The sequence below is a fragment of the Apaloderma vittatum genome, unplaced genomic scaffold, assembly GCF_000703405.1.
Source record: "Apaloderma vittatum isolate BGI_N311 unplaced genomic scaffold, ASM70340v1 scaffold10929, whole genome shotgun sequence".
NCBI classification, from domain to species: Eukaryota; Metazoa; Chordata; class Aves; order Trogoniformes; family Trogonidae; genus Apaloderma; species Apaloderma vittatum.
The window spans coordinates 1-21,350 of record NW_009736969.1 but is presented as its reverse complement, the minus strand read 5'-3'; the positions used below and the strand labels follow the sequence as shown (position 1 = coordinate 21,350).

Sequence of the window (21,350 nt, the reverse complement as noted above, 5' to 3'; positions counted from 1 at the left end):
TCAAGAGTTTATCTCAGATAAACATTTAGCCCATCATGCTTATGTAAAGCTATCTGTTCAGAAACTTCTCCCTGGACACAGCTGCTCCATACTACACATATCTGATTTATACTAGTCTACGTTATGACAAAAGATCACTGTGCAACTGCTTGGAATTAGGTTAATTTAGATTATTTTGCTATAGGTTCTTTACTTTTGCAGACTTTTGATTGAACACTCAGCTGAGTTGCCTTCCAGACAATTGCCTCTATGACATTTTGAGGACAGGTGTTAACTGTGGAAACCTACTCAGTATTAAACGTACCTGTCTCATTGCTACCGACTTTGGAGACGATACTTTAATATTTTTTTTTCTGGTTATTGTTCTTCACAAAAGACCTAATTGAAAATATCTGTGAAATCATGTCTCTGGTTTCCCTCTTCTATCCCCCACCAATTAACTGGGCACATATTGTGTTTGTGTGGGAAGGAAGGAGGCTCTATAGTAGTATAGCAATATTGCTGGGAAAAGAACATTAAAATGGATAAAGGGATTTCCTGGTGGTATAAATACCTGCACACGACCTCCCTGTGCTCTGAGCCCTCCTGTATGTGTATATGCAGTTCAGAAGCCTGGAATAGAGTTTGAGCTGCTGGTAATTGTGCAGGATCTGTCCTGGTAGAAAACGGGCAAGCGGCTCTTTTGCCTGTCGGAGGGTATGACTTGCCAAGCGTTTGCTTCATCTGACAGCTTTGTGCCCTTGAATTCTGACTCTTCTCCCTCTCTGCCTCTGATAATGCATCATAGCGCCGCAGAATGCCTGCCAGTCTCTAACCATGCCACCAATGTTGTGTCTACAGGTACTTTTTAAAAATAATCTCAGTAACTCTCACTTGTAATGCTTTTCAATGCTCTGTGTTCATTGAGTTCTGTAGTACTTAAAGTGTTTGGTATCCATGCTATGTCTGGTTAGGGCTACATTAAAGTACATTTTCACAAAGCTCTGCATGATGAGTAAAACACCAAAATGCCGAATGTTTGTGTTTTCACTAAATTTGTAACTTTCTCTAAGTTTGTAACAAGATTGAACTCAGGTATGCTACCAATGCATTAACTTAGAACAGGCTCAAACACTGTCGCTGTTGTTATGACTATATAATGTTCAATGACAAGTGTCATGTAAATTAATTGGAAGTTTCTTTGTTATGTAACCACAATTTAAAAGAATATAAATTACTTTAAATAGAAAATATATCTAAAACAGGTCAGCTCTAAATGTCATTTGGGAAATCTTTCAAGAAGGAAAAACAATGCTTTACAAAGCATATTGCATACTGAATCAAGACTGAGGTTTATGTGGGATATTCAAAATCGGTGGTAGAAGTCTCATCAATATATTTGAATTTTGTATGTTTGTATATATAATCCAAATAATTGCATTTAAATACTAGGATTATGTAATCATTGAACTATCTGAGAGAAAGATAGAGAAAGAAAGAGGTTTCTTGCAGCCCTAAAGCTGCAGAAGTGGCATTCTGGAGCACAGGAATTCTTGATGGAAAGATTTCAGGAACAGAAAAAGAAATAGTTATTTTAAATTTGAAATTTCATTAAGGTAAGAATTTTATTGAGAATCTTAAGACGAAATTAGCCTTCTAAAATACATTAGTAATAAAACAGTTTAATAAGAAGGAAAGTATGTAAATAATGAAAACTGAGCACTGGTGATAGGTAACAAGACCTTATACATTAAGCAAGGGGTTCAAAATACACTAATACAGTTATTGGTTGGCAGTGGTAGTAAGGAATAGGAGAATGTAAGTTTTGTACGAGGCCAGATTTATGTATCTGTATCATAGCAGTATTTTCTAAATTCATTTGATTTGTAGTAAAAAGTATATGGCGACAGCCAGCCAAAAACATTTGATCATCATCTGCTTCAGATTTGGGTTTTGATATTTTGTAGTTACCACCCAAGGACAAACACTACTGCAGTCACTGTGAATTTTACTTACAGGATCACGTCTAGTAGGTGACCCTGTGAGAATGGAAGTAGTGACAGAAGGCGCTAACTGTAATGAGTAAACGTTTACAGACTTCATATATAGATTTAGAAATTGTAATAAACAGTGCTGTTCTGGTGAAATCATCTAAGGAGAAGTGGATGTGAAAGAATTTTGACAAACAACTTAGGTTGAATGTCAAAGCTTTTTAAAATTCATATAACAGTTCTGCATGAAAAGAGAGGTGAATATAATTCTGTTCAAACACTAGACCATGTAATACAGCTGATGTTCTGCAGTATCCTCAACACTTTAAATTACGTTATTTAATTTAACATTAATTTAACATCATTCTCACTATTTAATTTTAACTCTTTTTTAACAAGTTCAAAATGCATAAAAATTATAGTCTATGGATTATGGAATACTAGGAAATAATCCACCAGTAAACACTTAGATCCTACTTCAACAGAAATGCTGCATTTCTCTAAATGCACTAGTAGTATTAATGTAATCTTTATTTTGAGTGAATTTTTGAAAGTATAAGCATCCCTGGTTTAGTAGATTTTATATCTGTGTGAGTGTATCTAACCAGGACATTTTTACTGTTATGATTACAGTTGTAAAAAACCAAAGATTCTAATCCCTAATTAATTATATTGTTTTAAACAACTGGAATGTGTACTCTAAAGTACAGTTTTACATATCTCACTGGTCAAGTACATTGATTTTTAGTATTTTACTTTATAGCGGTTGTTAGAGGGCACAGCGTATGCCTTTCTGTGCCTATTTATGCATGAGAAATAGCTACATCTCTCATTTTGCATTCAGAAAAGTAAGGTCTGGTTATTCAGGCACTGGTGGTTACTGAGCACACATCCGAAACACCCCAGTTAAAACACTAGAGATGGATTAATTGTGTTTGTTGGTGCTGATCACGGAAAATGTTGATTTAGGACTAACTCGTTACAAAAGCCCAGAATCTGTCATTCTCTGTCCCTACCACTCTGCCAAAGCACTGGAATCTGTTTGGTGGCTTTGCACTTAAGAAAATGTGATTTCTGGATGCCTCAAAGCAAAGGTCCCAAACTACTGCTTTTGGAAACTCAGGTTTTAGGGATAGATAAAATATTGTGATGCCTGTGTAAACAGTGGTGTTTGCAGGCCAATGAAGCTAATCAATTTTCTGAGAGCACAGAGCAAGTTTTTATGTAAGATTAAACAAAACGGTGTGTGGAATTTGGGTGGGGAGAAGAACTGCTGTGCTCCTGCATTGCTTAATGCTTCCTTCATTCAGCAGTGTATGTAAACTAGATCATGCCCATGGATTATACTAGAAATAATGCATCAAGACCACAGCATGACAATTTCTAGTGTTGGCTCAGTGGATATCTCATTTTTTATACTGGCAGTCTTGTCTGGTGAGACCTGGACAAGTGTCTGGACTTCCAGCAGTGTTAACCTGATGGTTGTGCCCAGAGCTAAAGCCTTCACTGAGTGAGCACGAAAACTACATACAAGGGTGCTGTCTGCCTCTTAACTTAAAGGCTGAGTCTTGAATCCTTGTGCACTTTCTTACTAGTTCTCTCTGTTTTGTCTTTGATCTAAACTCCTGTATGCTCCCATATCCAACTTGCCATGATGATTTTGGGAAACACCTCAGCAGGCCTTCATTACTCTGTGCCCTCCTGTCATTATGGAAATCAACCATCTACCTATGGGGTGATGGCAGGTATGTGACAAATCCTCAGCTAGGTGAGCTATTAGCATGTTTGTTTGGGTCAGTTTTCCTTTAGAGGGACTGATTTTAAGACAGCTAATTAAAGAAGACCAGATCGGGGTTAAGGCACTGGAAAAGGTGTTAGAAAATGAGGAGTCAGAGCCAAGTTTCCCCAAACCTCTCATCTCTTGCAAAATCACTGCATCTTATTTCTCTCTACAAAACCAGGACTGTGCTGCTTTTTTCCTCATCTATGTCCACTTCCCCTGGTAATTATTATTTTTGAAGGACCGGGTGTGATGTACCCAATATAGCTGTATATTACCAGTACCTGGGGTGATGGAGCCCTGACAGGAGCTATAAAATAAAACAGTGGCATAATGGAAGGACAGCTGAATTCAGCAGGCAGATCATACAGATCATTGTGAATTTTCACACTTCTGAACGTACACTAGCATCCTGCTCAGTTTTCCATGTCCTAGGCTGAGTAAGAAAGAGGAACCATTTTTCTATGCAAGTTCAAGCAGCAGTCAATGAGATAATGCCATGACCCAAATTAATAGAACTCCTAGGAAATCAAACTTAGCATTTTATTTCACTTAAGACTGAAGGAAATATTAGAGTATGTCAGCAGAGATGAATACATCTGCATAGGGACTTTTAGGGATAGAGTACAGACCTCCCTCACTGTATACAAATGTTCAAGCGCTCCTCTTTCACTGTGTATCTTCGTGTCTTGCAAACATTCTTGGCATTTTTCAGATCCCCAGGAAAAGTGGCTAGATATTAAGCAAAAGGTATTGTTCAGAAGTTCATTTTGTTTCATTTCAAGATAAATACATCTTCATGTTTATCCTTTCTTTTTTTTCACCTTAATGTCTTTTGTGGGTTTTTTAGGCATCAAGCCTGCAACTCCAGAGATGCTGTCAGCAAGTCTCTCCCAGAGTCGCATCTTACAGACTTGCAGCATGCCGCATGCCAATGTAGTAAATGGTGTCAGCACCCTGCAAAGCAAGTCCTTCTTTTTTTTCAGTCTTTTCCTTTGTTCTTTGAGAAATTATTTTCTTTTGTGTTTATCCTGTATAAATTGTATAAAATATTCCTATTCGCTTAGAACCTCCAAAGCTAGTGAGAGCAAACAGGGCAGTGAAGACAAGAAAAGTAAATGGAGGAAGAGGTGGGAGGTTAATAAATTTCTGTGTTCTGCAACAAAGTTTTGTGTGATTTAGAAAATTGTAAAGGATGTCCCAAAAACCTGAAATTCACTGGCTGCTCCAGATATAGAGTGTTAATATTTCTTCTTTTTTTTTTTTCCCCCTCTCAGGTCAAAGACACTTTAGATCTATGTGCAATATCTAGTGAAAAAACAGCCTTAACTGAATCTCTGTCTTAAGTCTGATATTTGAGAATAAAAGGTAGCATGACATAGTTTATTTGTTCTTAAGCAATTTATTTCTAAGCCAGAATGATCATTCTGAATGTGTTCTGGGTTTTTGATTTGTTTTTTGTTTTTCTTGGAGGTCTCACCTGTGTGCTTTCCTCCAAAAGCTTTATGCTGATGGTAGACAAAGGCAGTATCTTGTCTGAGCTTCAAATAGTATTTACAGGGAAATAGTCTTTGTACCAGAAAATAGGGACTGGCACGTTTTAGGTAGTTCAAAGTGACCATAGTTCCATCAGTCTTGTTGTGCCACTAAATTCCGGCTGAGACCTTGGATAGTTATTTGTTTAAGTTTGGACCATTCACCATCTTAATCAAGTGCACCACAGTTTGGTAAGAAACAGGATGGCTGTGGGCTCTGAAAGTAGCTGTGGGTCAGTTTTCAGGTACTGGGGAAAGAGACCGTTTCTCCTAGATCCTCACTCTTGGATACCTTTGCTTATATTATATAATAAATATTACACACATGGATTATGAGATGCTGAAGACATGTTTTTACGGTATAGTGGTAGAGAATAATGGCACTGCGTTTCCTTTTTGGTGTTGCTCAGGTAGCCTGACCCCTTGCCTTTATAAATTCCCGGAGCACGCCCTGAGCGCCAGCTCCTGTGCCCTGGGCCACGGCTTCACGCCCATGCACCAGACCCTCCTCACAGACGATCCCAGCACGGCAGACTTCAAGCAGGAGTTCCGCAGAAAAAGCAAGTCTGTTGAAGAGCCTGTCGACATGGACTCCCCTGAAATCAGGGAACTGGAGAAATTTGCTAATGAATTTAAGCTGCGGAGAATTAAGCTGGGTATGTGCTTTATGTCTGTGAACAAAAGCCTGAAAAACTCTGGTGAAAGCCCAATTATTTCCGAATGTTTTACGGTCTAGCATCCGCAGTTGTCTAATCATAACTCTAATCCTGCCTTGCACTGCCAAAACTTTCTCCATTCCTAGAACACTTGCCTGGACTTAATGAATTTCAGCGTTTTGCAATTTAGCATGCAGAAAGAGACTTTAAACTTTCCTGCCCTTAAGTTATTTGTCTTAAGTGCAGAGAAAATTATTGCTGTTCATTAAATTACATTCAGTAGCAGGTGAGCTATTTTGCACAGCCCCAGATTTTCTGCAGCTCACGGCAGCATATGCTCTAACTTCTCATGCCTATCATTTTCCCCATTAAGTTCTTCATTTGATGGTGCAGTGTCATGTCAGTGCACAAAATGGGCAACATCCATGGCAAATCTTTTATACTTCTCCTCCTGGTTTATTTCCTTGTACCCAGATACAGGCACAGCAACGACTGATAATGTTGTTGCTGTCTGGTAAGTACCAGAGCTGATGTGAGATGGACTGCAATAGAGGGTCTCTGACGAGGTACTTGTCTTTCACTAGACAATCTTAGCTGAGGATAAAAGCAGACCAAGCCCCGTCTTTCTCACCTGTAGGGGACAGATATATGTGGCAAAGTAAAAGTCTGTCTGTCTCATCCTTCTTTGAAATGTGCTGAAAAAAATAACATCCAGTGATACACATTCAGCTGACTTATGTATACTGGGTACTCAGAAGAGTTCCAATTTTGACATTATGGCTATAACATTATATTGTATCATTACAAGATAGGGCATCCTTCTAGCTTTATAAAAGTTAAAAAGAATTATAAGATTATTACAGGTATCTATGCATTATCTCAACAGCCAGAAAGCTAGCGTACTCCAAATCCAGTGTAAAAATAAGGACTGAAACAAAGATTTAACATAGTTTAACATAGTTTAACACAGTACTTGCAACTTGGTCAATTTTGCTGAATATCACATATTTAATGTCTGCCATGGCAATAGAAAAGTTTGCTAGGCCCTACACTGTTGATCATTGTATCTTCATCCTGAGTTTGAAAGGGAACAAAATTTACTCTGATGCAAACAAATGACACGAAGCAGGTGAGACTGTTCTCTGACAGGAAAAATGCAATTTGCACAGCAAAACTAATCTGAGGTTGAGCTTTACAAGGGAAGACAGACTTAATGTGGGCCGTGGGTCTAAGACTGAGAGATTCAGAGTTAGTGCAATCCAAATAGAGGTAAAAAGCTGCCTCTGAGACATTCAGCATCTAAAGAGATCCTACCTGTCCTGGTGCAGAGGCAGAAAGGGAGGACAATAAGCCAGACCCATGAATGTGGCGGATACACGTTCAGATCGCTGTTAAAAAGCCAGTGTCTGCATGGAAACTGCAGCATTTCTTTGATAGCTTCAATTTAGTTGTCGCAACAAATGACATGAGACCAGAAGTGCCTCCAGGGATTAGCTTATTGCCATTGCACTATCTATAGCAATAAAGATCTAGGGTCCATGAATCCTTCTCAAATCCCTGATCTCAGAGTGCAGAGGTCCACTAAGTAATTGTAAAAATCCACTGAAACCAACAGAAGACTCAAAATGTCTCTGAGGTGAACTCAGAATCAGCCACAGAGACCTCTGCAGAAAGCCCATCCTAAAGACACCGCAGTTCTTAAGACACACGGTTCATAAGAGTGAAGCAGTGAAGAGTTAAGCATCCCAAGGAAGGTAACCTTCTCTAGTAAGCTCTACAGTGACTTTTTTTTCTCTTTATTTTTGGCAGGCTATACACAAACCAACGTTGGAGAAGCACTGGCTGCTGTGCACGGCTCTGAATTCAGCCAAACTACTATTTGCCGGTTTGAAAACTTGCAGCTGAGTTTCAAGAACGCATGCAAACTGAAATCAATACTGTCCAAGTGGCTAGAGGAGGCAGAACAAGTAGGAGGTAGAAAATTGAAATCCTCTAAATATTGATTTGCTTCTAAACCTGAATCCTAGTTGAAGGACTAGTACATGTCTTCCATAGTCTAAAGGACTCTTCCTTCCACCTTCTGACATATGAGATGTGGCCATGGGGGAAAGGATTTGAGTTCAGCTGAGGCAGTGGTCTTTAAACCCTGAAAAAGAATAGCATGCCACCGAGGTTTCTGATGTGACCTTTTTGCTGCTAGAGGATTCCCTCCTTTTTGCCCAGTTACTTTCCAGTTGCAGGAAGCATCACTGGGCAAAGTGTACTTAGAACACGTTGGCTGATTTGTAGGAAACGGGTAGCCTTAAAGAGCAGCTTTTTCAGCTGGATAAATTGTGATGCTGAGAAGCAGCATGCCTGGAAGTGACAGTAAAAGCCAGGATTACCACCGTGCAGCACTTGCCTAGCATGGGAAGAAAGAGATGGCTTTAAGGCTACTTTTTTTCATTTGCCATAGTATTCAACAGTAGAAAATGTCATTAAACAAATACTTATGCCACATAGAATCACAGAATATCAGGGGTTGGAAGAGACCTCAAAAGATCTAGTCCAACCCCCTGCCAGAGCAGGGTCACCTACAGTAGGTCACACACCTTAGTTTCCTTTGAACCAAATGTAGAAAGCCTTTTTTCCCTGTGACTGCACTAGAAACCAGAGGCTCTCCTGATGTGGCCAGCACATTGCAAGAGTCACTTGTGAGGGGATTGTGGTGGGCAGCAGCTGCTGAACGTCTGAGCAGCGTTGCAGGCTTGAGCTGCAGGGCAAGGTCACACGTGTGGGCAGTGGCCTCTAAGAAGTGAAAGCAGACTTGTACATCAGAAGACAGGGTGGAGGGGGCAGATGACTGAAAGGGGTTGGGTGCCAATGCTGTGTTTCTGAAGAAAAATGGTGTGGGAGCCTAGGGATATGGAAAAGGACTCCATCTCCCTAGACTGTACCCTGCAGGGCAGGAGGAACAAGGTTTGTCAGAGGATTACGGCTCAGCAGGTAACATGGGAACAGAGCCAGTGCTCTGCAGCTTTACTGGTTGCACAGTGTTTTTGCTTGTAACCATTTATAGCCAAAAGCAAGACAATGACCAACCATCTTAAAGAAAAAAGTGCTCCTATATGTGGTGCTGCTCTTATTCAGCAGCATTATCTGTTATCTTTCTTCTGTCTTCAAAGAAAGGAAAGGGATGTTTTTTTCTGGAGATGATTGTGCTTGTTTTCCATTCCCTGTGGAAGGTAACTGCTGGGTTTGTTTTGTTTTTAATACAGCTTTATACAGTGAAAAAGTTGGAGTGAATGAGCGGAAGAGGAAGCGCAGAACCACCATAAGGTAATAAATATTTATAGTATTACATGTTAGAAACCCCTTTGGCTAAGATGCTTCTTTTTCTTGAGTTCAAAATTAAAGTCTGATTTTCTTTTAACAAATCTTGATAGCTAGTGTTCAAAATGTTACACTTATTTGAAACAATCTAGTGAAAAATAACAGCATACCCCTCCAAAATCTGTTTGCTCATAATACTTTTCCCAACAAAAGACTTTTTTTCAATATAAACCAAGATACTTTAATATGAAAAAATATTTTATTGCAATTCTGCCCAAATTTTGCTATAATGAATAAGTATCAGAGCACCCTTGTTTTCATTTCAGGAGGTTCTACATTATACCAAAATAAATTGCCTTATTTTACTACAAAATTGAGGTCTAGGAATTTTGAGGGCAACCTTTTACACATAATATTGCACCCCTGTCCCTACCCTTTGTCACTGAATTCACTAGAGCTCCCAAAGAAACACTTTCGTGAACTAAACAGAAAAAACATGGAGTTGTTCTGAGAACCGATCTCTGTTTCTCACATCTCTGGTGACCAGTATCTACCATGCATCTAACTTCAACTCCATGTGGAAATCAAGTAGGCTGGTAAATCACATTGCAAACCCAAATGCCAAGTAGGTGAAAAGAGAATATGGGATATTTCCTTCTCCTTTAGATATCTCAGACTCTTATAATCTTTGGTGAAGAAGAATTCACTCAGAGAACCTCCAAGGAGATGTAGTACTGTTCCACAGGTAGGGAATTTGGGCATAACCCTGGTGCTGTTGGGCTCTACCCACTATAGTGAATTGACATCTTTGAACAGTGATCCACAGATAACTGTGGTGAGGTTCAGAATCAAATCCTTTAGAGTAAGAAAATACTAATTGTTCCTTTGAAGGCATATGGGTCCTCAGTCTAAGGACCTCAAACTAATCGGGACTTTATCTGAAACTGTAGCCTTACTCTTAGCAGTACTTAATAGACATTTGAAGGAAAACTGGAGGTAAAGGAAAAGTCTAAGTAACCAAATTAGTTTAGTTATACCCTGAGCAAAAACTATTTAATTTGAATTTGCGGAAGCTGTTTTATTTTCTACTTTGATTAGAAAGCCTAAGAAACTGTTAGCCAAAATTAATGATGTTTCTCTACTTCTGTGTGTGCAGAAGTACACTATTAATTAGGTAGCTTTGGCAACATTACTAAATATTGCAAAATAGGCCTATAAATGAAAGACCGACAACATACTCCAGATCAATTAATGAAGTAACTAGAACTCCAACAGACACCGTGTATATTTCTGGAACTGGAATACCTGCACTTCAGTTCCATAATAATGTATGAAGTGCCCTCTTGTGTCCAAAAAAATTACAGCTAGTGCGGATGCTACTTTTCGATCCAGCGTAGGTACACAATCCATGTTGCAGATACTCTTTGTTTTCTGAGAATATGTAACACAAATGAGAAGGAAATTCTATCTGGTAGTAAGAAAATATAGGAGTTTTAACATTTTTTGTTTATTGAACCACTCAACTTTGGTCACTGCTGATCATGAGAAATACATTGAGGCAGACTTTTAGAAAATGTGATGGTCGCTAAAGAGATCGCCATAGATTATGTAGAAAAAGAGGAAACGAACCAAGTCACCATCTTCAGTGCTGCTAGGTGACCCTTCTCTTGAAAGCCTGCATGTGTCAGAAAGGTTTTTAAAGGTGAAATTTTATCCCTTTTTCCAGTATCGCTGCCAAAGAAGCCCTAGAGAGGCACTTTGGAGAGCAAAGCAAGCCTTCTTCTCAAGAAATTATGAGGATGGCTGAGGGGCTCAATCTTGAGAAAGAAGTTGTGAGAGTTTGGTTTTGCAACAGAAGACAAAGGGAAAAAAGAGTGAAGACAAGTTTGCATCAGAACGCCTTTAGTTCTATTATCAAGGAGCATCATGAATGCCGGTAAAGTTTCTCCATGCATAGGTGTGGATTTCTGTTTTGCTTGTTGTAAATGTTGTAAATACTATGTTGTTTAAAAAAAGGAAAAAAAAAAAGAAAAATTAGAAAACATTTGCTTCTCTTACAAGCTAGCTAGCTTCAGATGTAATGTGAAAGACCTGATTTTAATGTAAAATGTTGGAAAAAAATTAAATGCTATCACATATATTTAAAGAGCTGGAGGTCTCTGCCTAACTGCAAGGAACCTATTAGGCATTATTCAACTGGAAATGCTTTCCAAGTTGCCCAAGCACTTGCAGTTTCCCCAATGCTGTGCCTTTCTGCAGTATACTTAATGCAGTACATTTGATGATTGACGGAGAATCCCATGTAGGTATCCTAAGTATCAGGAGACAAAGCCCATGTGTTGCATATGAAGAAAGGCTGCAAGGCTTGACAGCAGCAGCTCTAGTTTTGAAAGAACTTTGCATCTGCATGTCCATGGACATGCTATCCACTCATCCCATGCTAGCTAACTGCGTTAACCTCTGCGGGATTGTAAGCCATCAGGCACGTTGCAGGGTCCCATTTCCAGCGGTGAACACTGAGCTCACCAAACTGAGCATCAGTGAGGAATTAGACCTTCAAAGAAGAGAAGGTGACTAAGTGACCTTAAACAAGCAGTGGTGACGCTGCTGAACATATAGTTATGGCTGAGAATGGGATACACGCGTAAGATCTGGTGGGACTGCTGCTAGGGCTGAGAGCCAGGTAGAGGAACCCCAGCTGAAAAACTGCCTTCCCAGAGGACGGCTCAAACTCAGCTACCTGCTCACAACAGCAGTACACCTCTGAGTAAATCATTTCATGTAAACTCCTTGGATAAGTTCGGGACAAAGCCAGTAGCAACATGCCATAATTGCTGCCATTATTTACGGCAGAGTAAGCTTAGCGTACACATAAGAACTGAGGTGTCAACACTGTTCCTCCTCTGGTCTGTTTATGTGAACCACTTGAATGCCTTAAATGAGTGCCAAGTAGAAGTGACTTCTTTTACGCTTGTTACCAAAGGTAATTCTCACTAATTTACTCTGTGCCTTAAAATTTGATTTGGATAGGCTTAACTATCAAAATCGGGATACAATTTACCCTACCTCAAGACTTTGGGACTCAAAGGGGAAAAAACTAGAGAATTGTCAGGGTTCGTATTACTTTGAGATTTCTCTGTATTTTATTTTTTTCTGATTAAATCCATGGGTGGACATACTTACACCAGAGAGAGTGTGTTAAGCTAAAAAAAGAAAGCTCTTGCACTGTGATGTAAGTATCAACCCAAAGCAGTTACTGCACTGCACATTTCCACATTCTTACACCCCACTAATTGAAAATAATCCCTTATTTGTCATCCTCTAGCCTAGGGAGATAATTGGGGAGAAAAAAATACAACAGTGCCAGAGCTCCACCTACCAGAAGCAGTACTGAAAAACTGAATTAATGACTGTAGTACTCACCAGGGATAGATTATCCAGCCATCTCATCAGCCCTGCTCATTGTTATTAGAGTAGCCCATTACCATATATGTATTTTTGACTGTTTTCCCAGGACTGAAATTGAGTACACTCAAGCAGTAATGGTCAGATACATTTTATTTTTCCATAAAACAGACCTGATGATTTAGAAAATGTCTAGCTAATAGGCCCACAGAAAGCAAAAAGAGTTTAATGTTCGAGACCACTTAGAAGCAGTGTGTACAAGTTAAATGCTCCCTCTCTAGTGTATGTTAAATTATCTCTGATACCCATTACAAAGACCATAAGCACATTCAGCTATGGAAATCAGGCTCCTGGACTTTTAAAAAATACATTTTTATGGATGAATGCTTGGCTATGGCCCCTTAATTTAGAAGAAAACTTCATTTTAATAACTCAAAAGGGAGAAATAGTGCTATGTGCTCTCTTCAGGCTCTACTCATTGCTAGCATAGCTCACCCACTGCACCAGATAAAGTGTAGCCTTGGATAACCATCACATGGTACCTGCATGTCAACAGATCATGAACTTTCCAAAAGGATGAAAGATAAATACAGCTGAGAAGATTAACACTTAGTGAAGGTGGTGGCATGCATTTGTGTACATTTCATGTTATGTGAGCTAATATCATGTACTTTGAAACTACTACCTAATATGTATAAATTTTATTTATATTCTAAATTATTTTCTTAATTATAGAAGGCTTCCTGGAAATGCTATTAGCCTGTACTTCTCAACCTCCCCATCCAATAAAGTATTCTTACACATCTGACACTCTAGGTAATGGTTTTCAGTTCTGTTTTGGTAACACTTCTTTTAGTTGTGTATCATGCTGATGTTCTTATTCATTTTAGCATGTTGAAGCAGACTGACCATAGCATTGTGATTTCTAGTCTCACAGAGTCTCACCAGCAAAGACTAACTGCAGAACCATAGCAAAATAAAATGAAAGGTGGCAAATAATACCATTTTCTTGCAGAAGAATGACAAAAGTGCTAAGTGGAGGAAGCAGCCACCGTCTAGCTGTTGCCACTGAAATACAAATTAAATCAATCTAATGTGCTGCAGCTGCAGCCATTAGATATAAAGAAAGGGGCAATTCTTTTTTATTTTTTCTGTAGGAACAACCTACTGGGTGATTACCATCAATCACTCTTGATTGGGGAAAAACCCCTAAATAAGATTTCTGAGGGGTAGCTTTATAAACTTGCAAGTAAGAGCTGAGTATACTGTTTGACTAGCATGGGCTGCACTATTTTCCTTTGAGAAGTTTGTCATTTTTTGTCTTGCTCTTACTTTTGCCATGGTAACTTTAGGTAGGATGTTAAAACTAGAATAGAAGACGTTATGACAATGTACAAATCTGTGGTTCACCTGCCTTGGAGGTACTGAGTAGCATTCTGTCTCCCTTGTCTGAATCACAGAACAGACCTAGAAAAGGCCTTGCACAGGCAAAGCTGATCATGAAAGGTGAGTAACTTAAGCTACTATCTGTTTTCTTGGTTTTGTTGATTGTGTATGCCTTGAATGCTATAGTGGTCTACTAAATTATGATCTGTATTGAAAGACTGGGTGGAAGCATGCTGTTTAGCATCCTGCCTAATAGAATCATGTGATGCTGGAAAGAAGCTTAAGGGGAGGGGAAAAAAAAAAAGCAGTGGTTGTTAATGTGACAGTGAAAATCTGTGCAACAGCTCTACTTAAAAAATGTGGGTTCCAGGAGCTAACTTACATGGACAAGTTCACAGATGGGAAAAAAACCAGTTGAAGTTGTTGTATATAGATGAACTTACATATGTCTCTGGAAGTTCTCTAAATTGAAAATAGTCAGAAGTCGGGAGAGTCACATACATTTATCTTACTTTCTTATTTTCCTGGGCACTGCTTATGGGCATTTGTGGACTAAGATTATGGATGAGATGGACCTCAGTCTGCCCCATCAGAGTCATTCTTAGGTGCCTATGTGATTGCAGTGTTCATGGATGGAGGACTTCCAAATTCTGTTGCTATTAAGGTGTCAGCAAGTATAAAGGAGTTTAAGGAGTTTGTGGTTTGGTTTTTCTAGACTGTTAAGAGTGATTTAAAAGGAATTTGTTTCTAAGTATGGGATGCAATTTTGCTATAGACAGCTACAACATACTAATTGTAATTTAAATAAATATAGACAAGCCTGCAAACCTACAATGCTTCTCACTCTGCTACTGAAATATTGTTATACATATTAAAAGCACGTAAAAGGTAACTGTTAACAGAAACACTGGAGAGATACTGACAGTAGCCCTACTTCAGCAGTCTTACTGACACCAAAAAGCAATGCCTTTATTCCTATTCATCTAAGACCCCACAGACAGAAGAAAGAACTCAGAATTATGCCCAATTTTGTCATTAAAAGGATGGAGTGTACCCTTCATTCAGAAAGGACGTAAGCCTTGGTGTTCAGTCAAAATACAATCAATCAGTAACATTTTATCTCACCAGTTTTACATTATGGGTTCTCCTTCCATGCCTGAGAGCAGTACTTGGGCACTCGGTTACAGACAGAAGGGAATGCAAACTTGATCAAGTCTTTACTAAATGCTGAGTTTAAATTAAAGGCCCACAAGCCACTACAACAAATATTATGCTGCTTTACAGCTCAGGTCATAGGAAAATTTACCAGAGCTAACGAGTCCAAAGAAAGCCCCGTAAGAGACATATGTCTAATCCTACAGAGGACAAAGTCATTGCGGAATAAAAAGCCTTTTATTAGATTTTTACAAAATAACTTTAAAAAAAAAAGAAAAAAAATCACCTCATATTGGATATATGCAATATAAAAAGTTACATTCCTACTCGCTACCTTGCAGATTCATAATTTGTCCATTACTTTATTCAAAGAGAAAGAATGTTTGCATTTCTATGCCAAAAACTAGATGAAAGCTCGCCTATGTTTTTCCTTTCTTTGCCAACTTCAATCCTAAAAAGCAGATGGTGTGGCAACAGTAGACTCATAGAGGTTATTGTTTCCTGCTACACTTTCTCAAGCAGCAAAGTCTCTTTATGAAATTTATCCCCCCTGCAGTTATCCTCGTTTCACTCTTGGGAGGTATTCTGCTTTTCTCTTTTTAAAGCCAAGATGACTTTGTTGTTTCTGTTCAACGAACTGCCCCCCTAAAACAGCACAACTGAGGGGCAAACAATCTCCAGCAGAATATAAGGGGTGAGGAACTTCACACCATCTGCGAAGTCATAACTGGGAACTGCATTCTCATACTTTGTTATCTATTTAAAACATCAACAGTTCTTATTTCATTAGCCAAATGCATTTCACTAAAGTCAGAATCATGTTGATGCAGTTTGGAGACCACAGAAAAACCTTCATAGAGCCAGAATACTTTTATTATAGTGTTTAGACAAGTAATTACCAGGTATCATCCAAAATGGTTCTCAAAACTAAAAGATAAGATTTAGCTTATCAATGTGATCAATTGCATCTTAGTAAACAATAAGTTATGCACAGTTATCTTCCATTAAGAAATACTGTAAAATATATACAAATGTTGTTTCAGGCAAATGTCCTTTTCGCAAGTGAGCAAGTTGCATTTCTGAATGAGTGCATTTCTGAGTGTCAGCACTGACTCCCATTAAGCGTACACAGAGGTCTCGACAGTGTTTTGTGAAACCATCTTAATTTCAAGTTTACTCACCTTTCAAAGACTCATTCTGAAAAAAATCACAAAGGTACAAGATTTATATACATAAAGGCACAGCAATTCTGCTGAAACAGCTATGGTACAGTACAATAGAGTTCAATCGGTGCCTTTCATGCAAAGTTCACTAACAAATTCAAATCCTCCTTCAGTAAAATTAACTGCACGAGGAGTGTTTTCTTCCCTTTTGGCAAAAAGAATAGCCAGCTATTATTTAATCAACTCAAAACTACTACAGGAACTTGAAAGAAATAAAAATAAATGCTTTTTCTGTCAGCCTAAATTTGCTAGACTTTCAAGGCTATTTCTCATCAAAAGAAAACAGCTTCCAACTAAGAGCAATGGTGAAGTTTCATTTGTGCTGTCAGACTAAGAATTTTTCTACAGCGACAGTTTGATAAAAATTATGTATATTATATAGGTGCTGTCCTAGGAAACATCACTAGCAGCCACAGAATAGCCAATTCTAAAGTTAGATCAGGAACTGAGATAGAAGAAAACTTTAAATTCAGAGGACAGATTTGTATCAGGCATAAATAAATCTTCATTAGAACTACATCCCTGGTTGGTCCAGTGGTCCAAAAGACTCCATGCAATGGACACACCAAGTGTACATCTCCCCGTAAATTGATTCAAAATATTCTCCCCTTCTCCTTCCCTCAGTACCAGCATCGAGCTGTCACTTCTGAAGCTTCAGAGTTTTCCTAGACATCAGTTGCATTGAAAGAGTATTTGCACTTTTTACATTTGTCTGCAGCTGAATAATCAGAAGGCAGACTGTATATTGTCATCAAGCTAATCAACTCCCAGAGCTTTGAGCTGTCGTTCAATCTCTTCATCTGATATGGTAGCAGCTTTGGATGTTGATGCAGACGGCAAGCCTCTGGCAGCTGATGGAGCTTTGGCCATCTAGAAGAAGACAGAACTTTTCTTCAGTCAAAATAATAAATGTTAAAACAAGCTGACTTCTAGAATAAGACCTTAAAGATAAGGGCTGATAGAATAAACTACTAAAAAAAAAAAAGAAGTGAAAGGGAAGAAGCACATGAACTGGGTAAAACTAGCCATACCTTTCCAGAGATTTCAATTCCTATCTCATCAAGCACTTGGTTAACAATATCTTGGCTCTCTTCCTCTTCATCAGAAGCATCAAAAATATCATCCAGAGTATCATTAACTTAGGAGAAAGAAATAAAAAAAATCCATGATGCATTAATCATAAAGGTTACTAAAATAATCTAGCACCATCTTTCTACCCTCCCAGAACGTAGCTGTAATACCATTGTGGGCGATACCAACAGAAAGCACGTGTATATTGGCGAGGCTTTCTCTACCTCTGCCTTGCAAAGCCTGTCAGCACAGCTAGAGCAACAACAGGGTAATAAGGCACAACTGCTTTTATAAAAATGTTTAATTTCTTCAAAACAAGTCATTCTATCTCCCCTCTGCTAGATTTTAACATTTCTTTAAAACACCTTTTACAGTTCCATAAAATCCCTTTCCTCCTCCGAATAAGTTGCAAAATTTTTAACTACTCAGATAATTTCTGAACTGCAATAACATGGTTCTGCACAGTTGAGATGTTCACATCTTGCTAAAAAATGTTGGTTTGAGTCCATGCTATTTACTGTGGCCCACAGAGGGGCATGGATTAGGACAGGAAGGAGACTGTGCAAGCAACACCAAGAAGTTTGGCATTATTTAGTTGACAGTGGACAGATGCAATAGGGAACAAGAAACTTGCCATGCCCCAAAGAAGTTGTTTGTGGCTTAAAATAAAAGAGAAAAAACCACCCCATACCACTATGTATGTAAAGCCGAGATTATCAATAACATCTAAATTAAGCTTCCGGTGCCAGCAGAAAAAGCACACGCAGAACTACCAGCTACAGAAAGGGCAATTTTCAAGTCCCCCTACCAGTTATGCCAACAAAGTTTTGAACCCATCTCAAACCTTCTTCCCTTCTAGCACGTTCTTTATGGAAGTATGATGGGTGCTTTGCATGAAGATGGGATGGAGCGGGTTCTAGATTTAGTATTCAGAGATACTAAGGGTAAGGTTCAGCCTCCCTGCTCAGATATGCTTTGTTTTGTTTGATCTTCATTTCTGCTGTCAATCTCAGAAATTGTAGAAATAAAACTTCAAGCATCAGTGTTTCTAGACTGGTTCTACCCTTCCAAAAGCACCGTGGGCTGAAGCTAGCTGTTTGCTGCAGTGCAGAACTTACTCATTTCTTCAGTCATTTCCATCTTCATGTTTTCCTTCTGGAAATTCTGCATAGTTTGTAGTGTCTTTTGTGGATCCATTTTCTTATTAACTGTTTGCATTGTCTATTAATATAAAAAAACCCAAAACCAAAACCAAAACCTTAATCATACAATGAGACATTAGTAAATACCAATATATACATTAAGGAAAAATAAGACTTTTCCATTAAAATAAACCTTCAGTACAAATTTCACTTTCCTTGTCTCTTTACATCCCATGAGAACTGTAGCTACAAAGCAGATCACTAGTGCAGTCTGTACCTAGTAAGATATATCACTATCTGTTACCCTAATAGATATGCTTTTAAATGTATGTGCCTTTTATGCACCACAACCCTTCTCCTGGCATTAGAGTAGTAAAAATCTCCCTGATCAAAACAAAAAGAATGGGATGATATTTCCTAACCTGCTGGCTATAGACTTTTAAGAGGTAAATGGCTTTAGGTTTTTTATTCAGTAAGGAATATGTATCTGAACGACTACTGGAGGACATGCATAAAAATGCAATTGTTTCTGTATGTTATAATTTAATGGAAAACCTACTTGTCTCAGAAAAGGAAATATCAAAGTGTTCAGGAAGTACATATCAGCTTAGGAGGAACCCTTGTAATGGGTAAAGATCTTTTCTGTGTCAGTGTAATAAATTTCACCTGTTTTACTGCAAGTAGGCAGCACTGCCTTTGCAGGCACCAGTATTTAATACCTTCTTTCCTAAGAGGCCAGCTACTGTATCTCTCATGGGACGTGAAAACCTAAATACAGACATGAGCAATTCAAACGCGAAGTCCAACCATCTTTGAGAAGATAAAAGAGTCGGTTAATTAAAAGGGATGCGATCAAGCTACTACAGCTGCCACTGGCTTTGTAGAAGCTCTTCCGCCTTCATGCCTGAGTTTGTTTAAAGTGATAATATTATGCTTCTAATGTTACTTGAATTTCAAAGACTGTGTTCGTAGTCACATTTCAATTTTAAAAGTTGTTCTGGAGTTATAGGGCGTTGGTTCTTTAGAATTCCTTTACAGGAGTTATAGATGGAGATAAAAATTTTTTGCCCCAAACCGATATAGACTTCATATACCTTCAGAAAATAAGGGTGAGATGCATAATTTAAAGAACCAAGTAACTATTAACTGGATTTTACTGTGTCCAAAATTTGTGCCATACATGCTAAAAAGTATATACAAAATACTTAGAAAACTTCACATCCATGTATTTGTCTTGCTTATGAAGGTAACTGATTCCACATATTTTTCACTGATGGTTGGAATACTTTACTTTTTTAAGCTTCTCGTGTTGATAAGGGAAAATACTCATTTTAAAAGTGACCAAAATAAATTAACACCCTCCTCTCTAATCTTGTTACATAAACTGATCCATAGAAATGTCGGGTTTCGAAGAGCATCACTTTTCTGGATTCTGGTTAAATTCCTTTTTTTTTTTTTTTTGTTTTTTTAAATATTTTGGGTTTTTTTCTAGCAACTTAAATTTCATAATCAGTTTAGTCACATTTTGGTTTTGAGAAATTTAATCCAAGATGTCTCACAGATAAAAACAAGTCAGTCACGTAACAATTAAAAAGCAAGACCAACACAAGTCCCCACTTTGTGGGTTAGTCATGGAGAAGGGAAAAGCTGCTATAGATCCACAGCTTTGTATCGCTGAATGGCTGGTATCTGCCAACATGCTGCTTCTAAAACAAATTCTAAAACAGCAACACACCTTAGCAGTAATTACTTTCTGCATTAAGTTGTGTTGCATGAACTGTGTTTAACTGGCACATAACTGGATTTAATCTGGACTCTGATGAAAGCACAACTTGTCCACAATGATGTGCGCTAATTCTGTTTCCTGCGCCTCAGGCTGAACAACCCTCCTTGCCAAAAGCAAACTTCCTCTTTATCAAATCAGGGAAATAGAGGGAAGTTCACGACTAAATCACATAACTGAGATTTTTCAGACACTTTTATGAGACGAGATTTGCGAGAAAATTTAATGCAATACTGTTTCCTTAGAGCATGGAGACTGAGAGTGACAGGGTATCCAGATTAGATTTCCTCAGGAACTTAAGATCCAAAGCAATAACCTACTTTTTCCACAAGCCATAAAGCTACTGTGACACACTGCCTTGATTTCTGGATGCCGCATGCCCTACTTTTTCCCAATAAAAACTGCTTGTGACAAGCTATGCAGGCAAGACACTGTAGCAAAATGGTTTGGGTTTTTTTGATGCCCTAAAAATGTTCTTCCACTGGCATTAGAGTTTATTTCTATCATGCAGACATTTGACAGATGTCTGGCCCAAAAACATATGCTTAGTTAGGTGCTAGAATGGCTAGACAAAAATTTAATAATATGAATTAAATTATATTTCCCTACTGCAGCCTCAACACCATTTGGGGTTTTATCCCTTCAATTACGGTTACAAGAAAAAGTATGTGAACCTTCTAGAATTTCATAGTATTCTACATTAATTTGTCATAAAACGTGATCTAACCATCATCTAAGTCAAGAATATTGACAAATATAATGTGTCTTAAAAAATACACAAACCCAATTCTGGTCCTCTATGTCTTTACTGAACACAACCATTCAACATTTAAAATGCTAGTGGTAAAGGAAAGTGAACCCTTGGAGTCAGTAACTGGTTGACCTCCTCTTGACAGCAATCACCTCAGCCAGGCGCTTCCTGTAGCTGTGGA

General features: G+C 38.4%; 2 protein-coding genes across 2 annotated transcripts; one reads left to right on the top strand and one right to left on the bottom strand.

Moving 5' to 3' along the window:
* The first annotated feature begins 698 nt into the window (after positions 1-698).
* Positions 699-11,193, top strand: POU1F1 (POU class 1 homeobox 1). Its single transcript, XM_009877168.1, is given in 6 exon segments — positions 699-840; positions 3,566-3,715; positions 5,696-5,941; positions 7,751-7,915; positions 9,199-9,259; positions 10,980-11,193. Coding segments are annotated over 6 exon segments (978 nt in total).
* Positions 11,194-17,178: 5,985 nt separating this feature from the next.
* Positions 17,179-18,714, bottom strand: CHMP2B (charged multivesicular body protein 2B; the record flags this gene model as incomplete). The annotated part of the gene is made up of 3 exons (XM_009877169.1): positions 17,179-17,292; positions 17,454-17,560; positions 18,612-18,714. Coding segments are annotated over 3 exons (324 nt in total), but the record flags the coding sequence as incomplete, so codon positions are not given.
* Between the last annotated feature and the right edge of the window lie 2,636 nt (positions 18,715-21,350).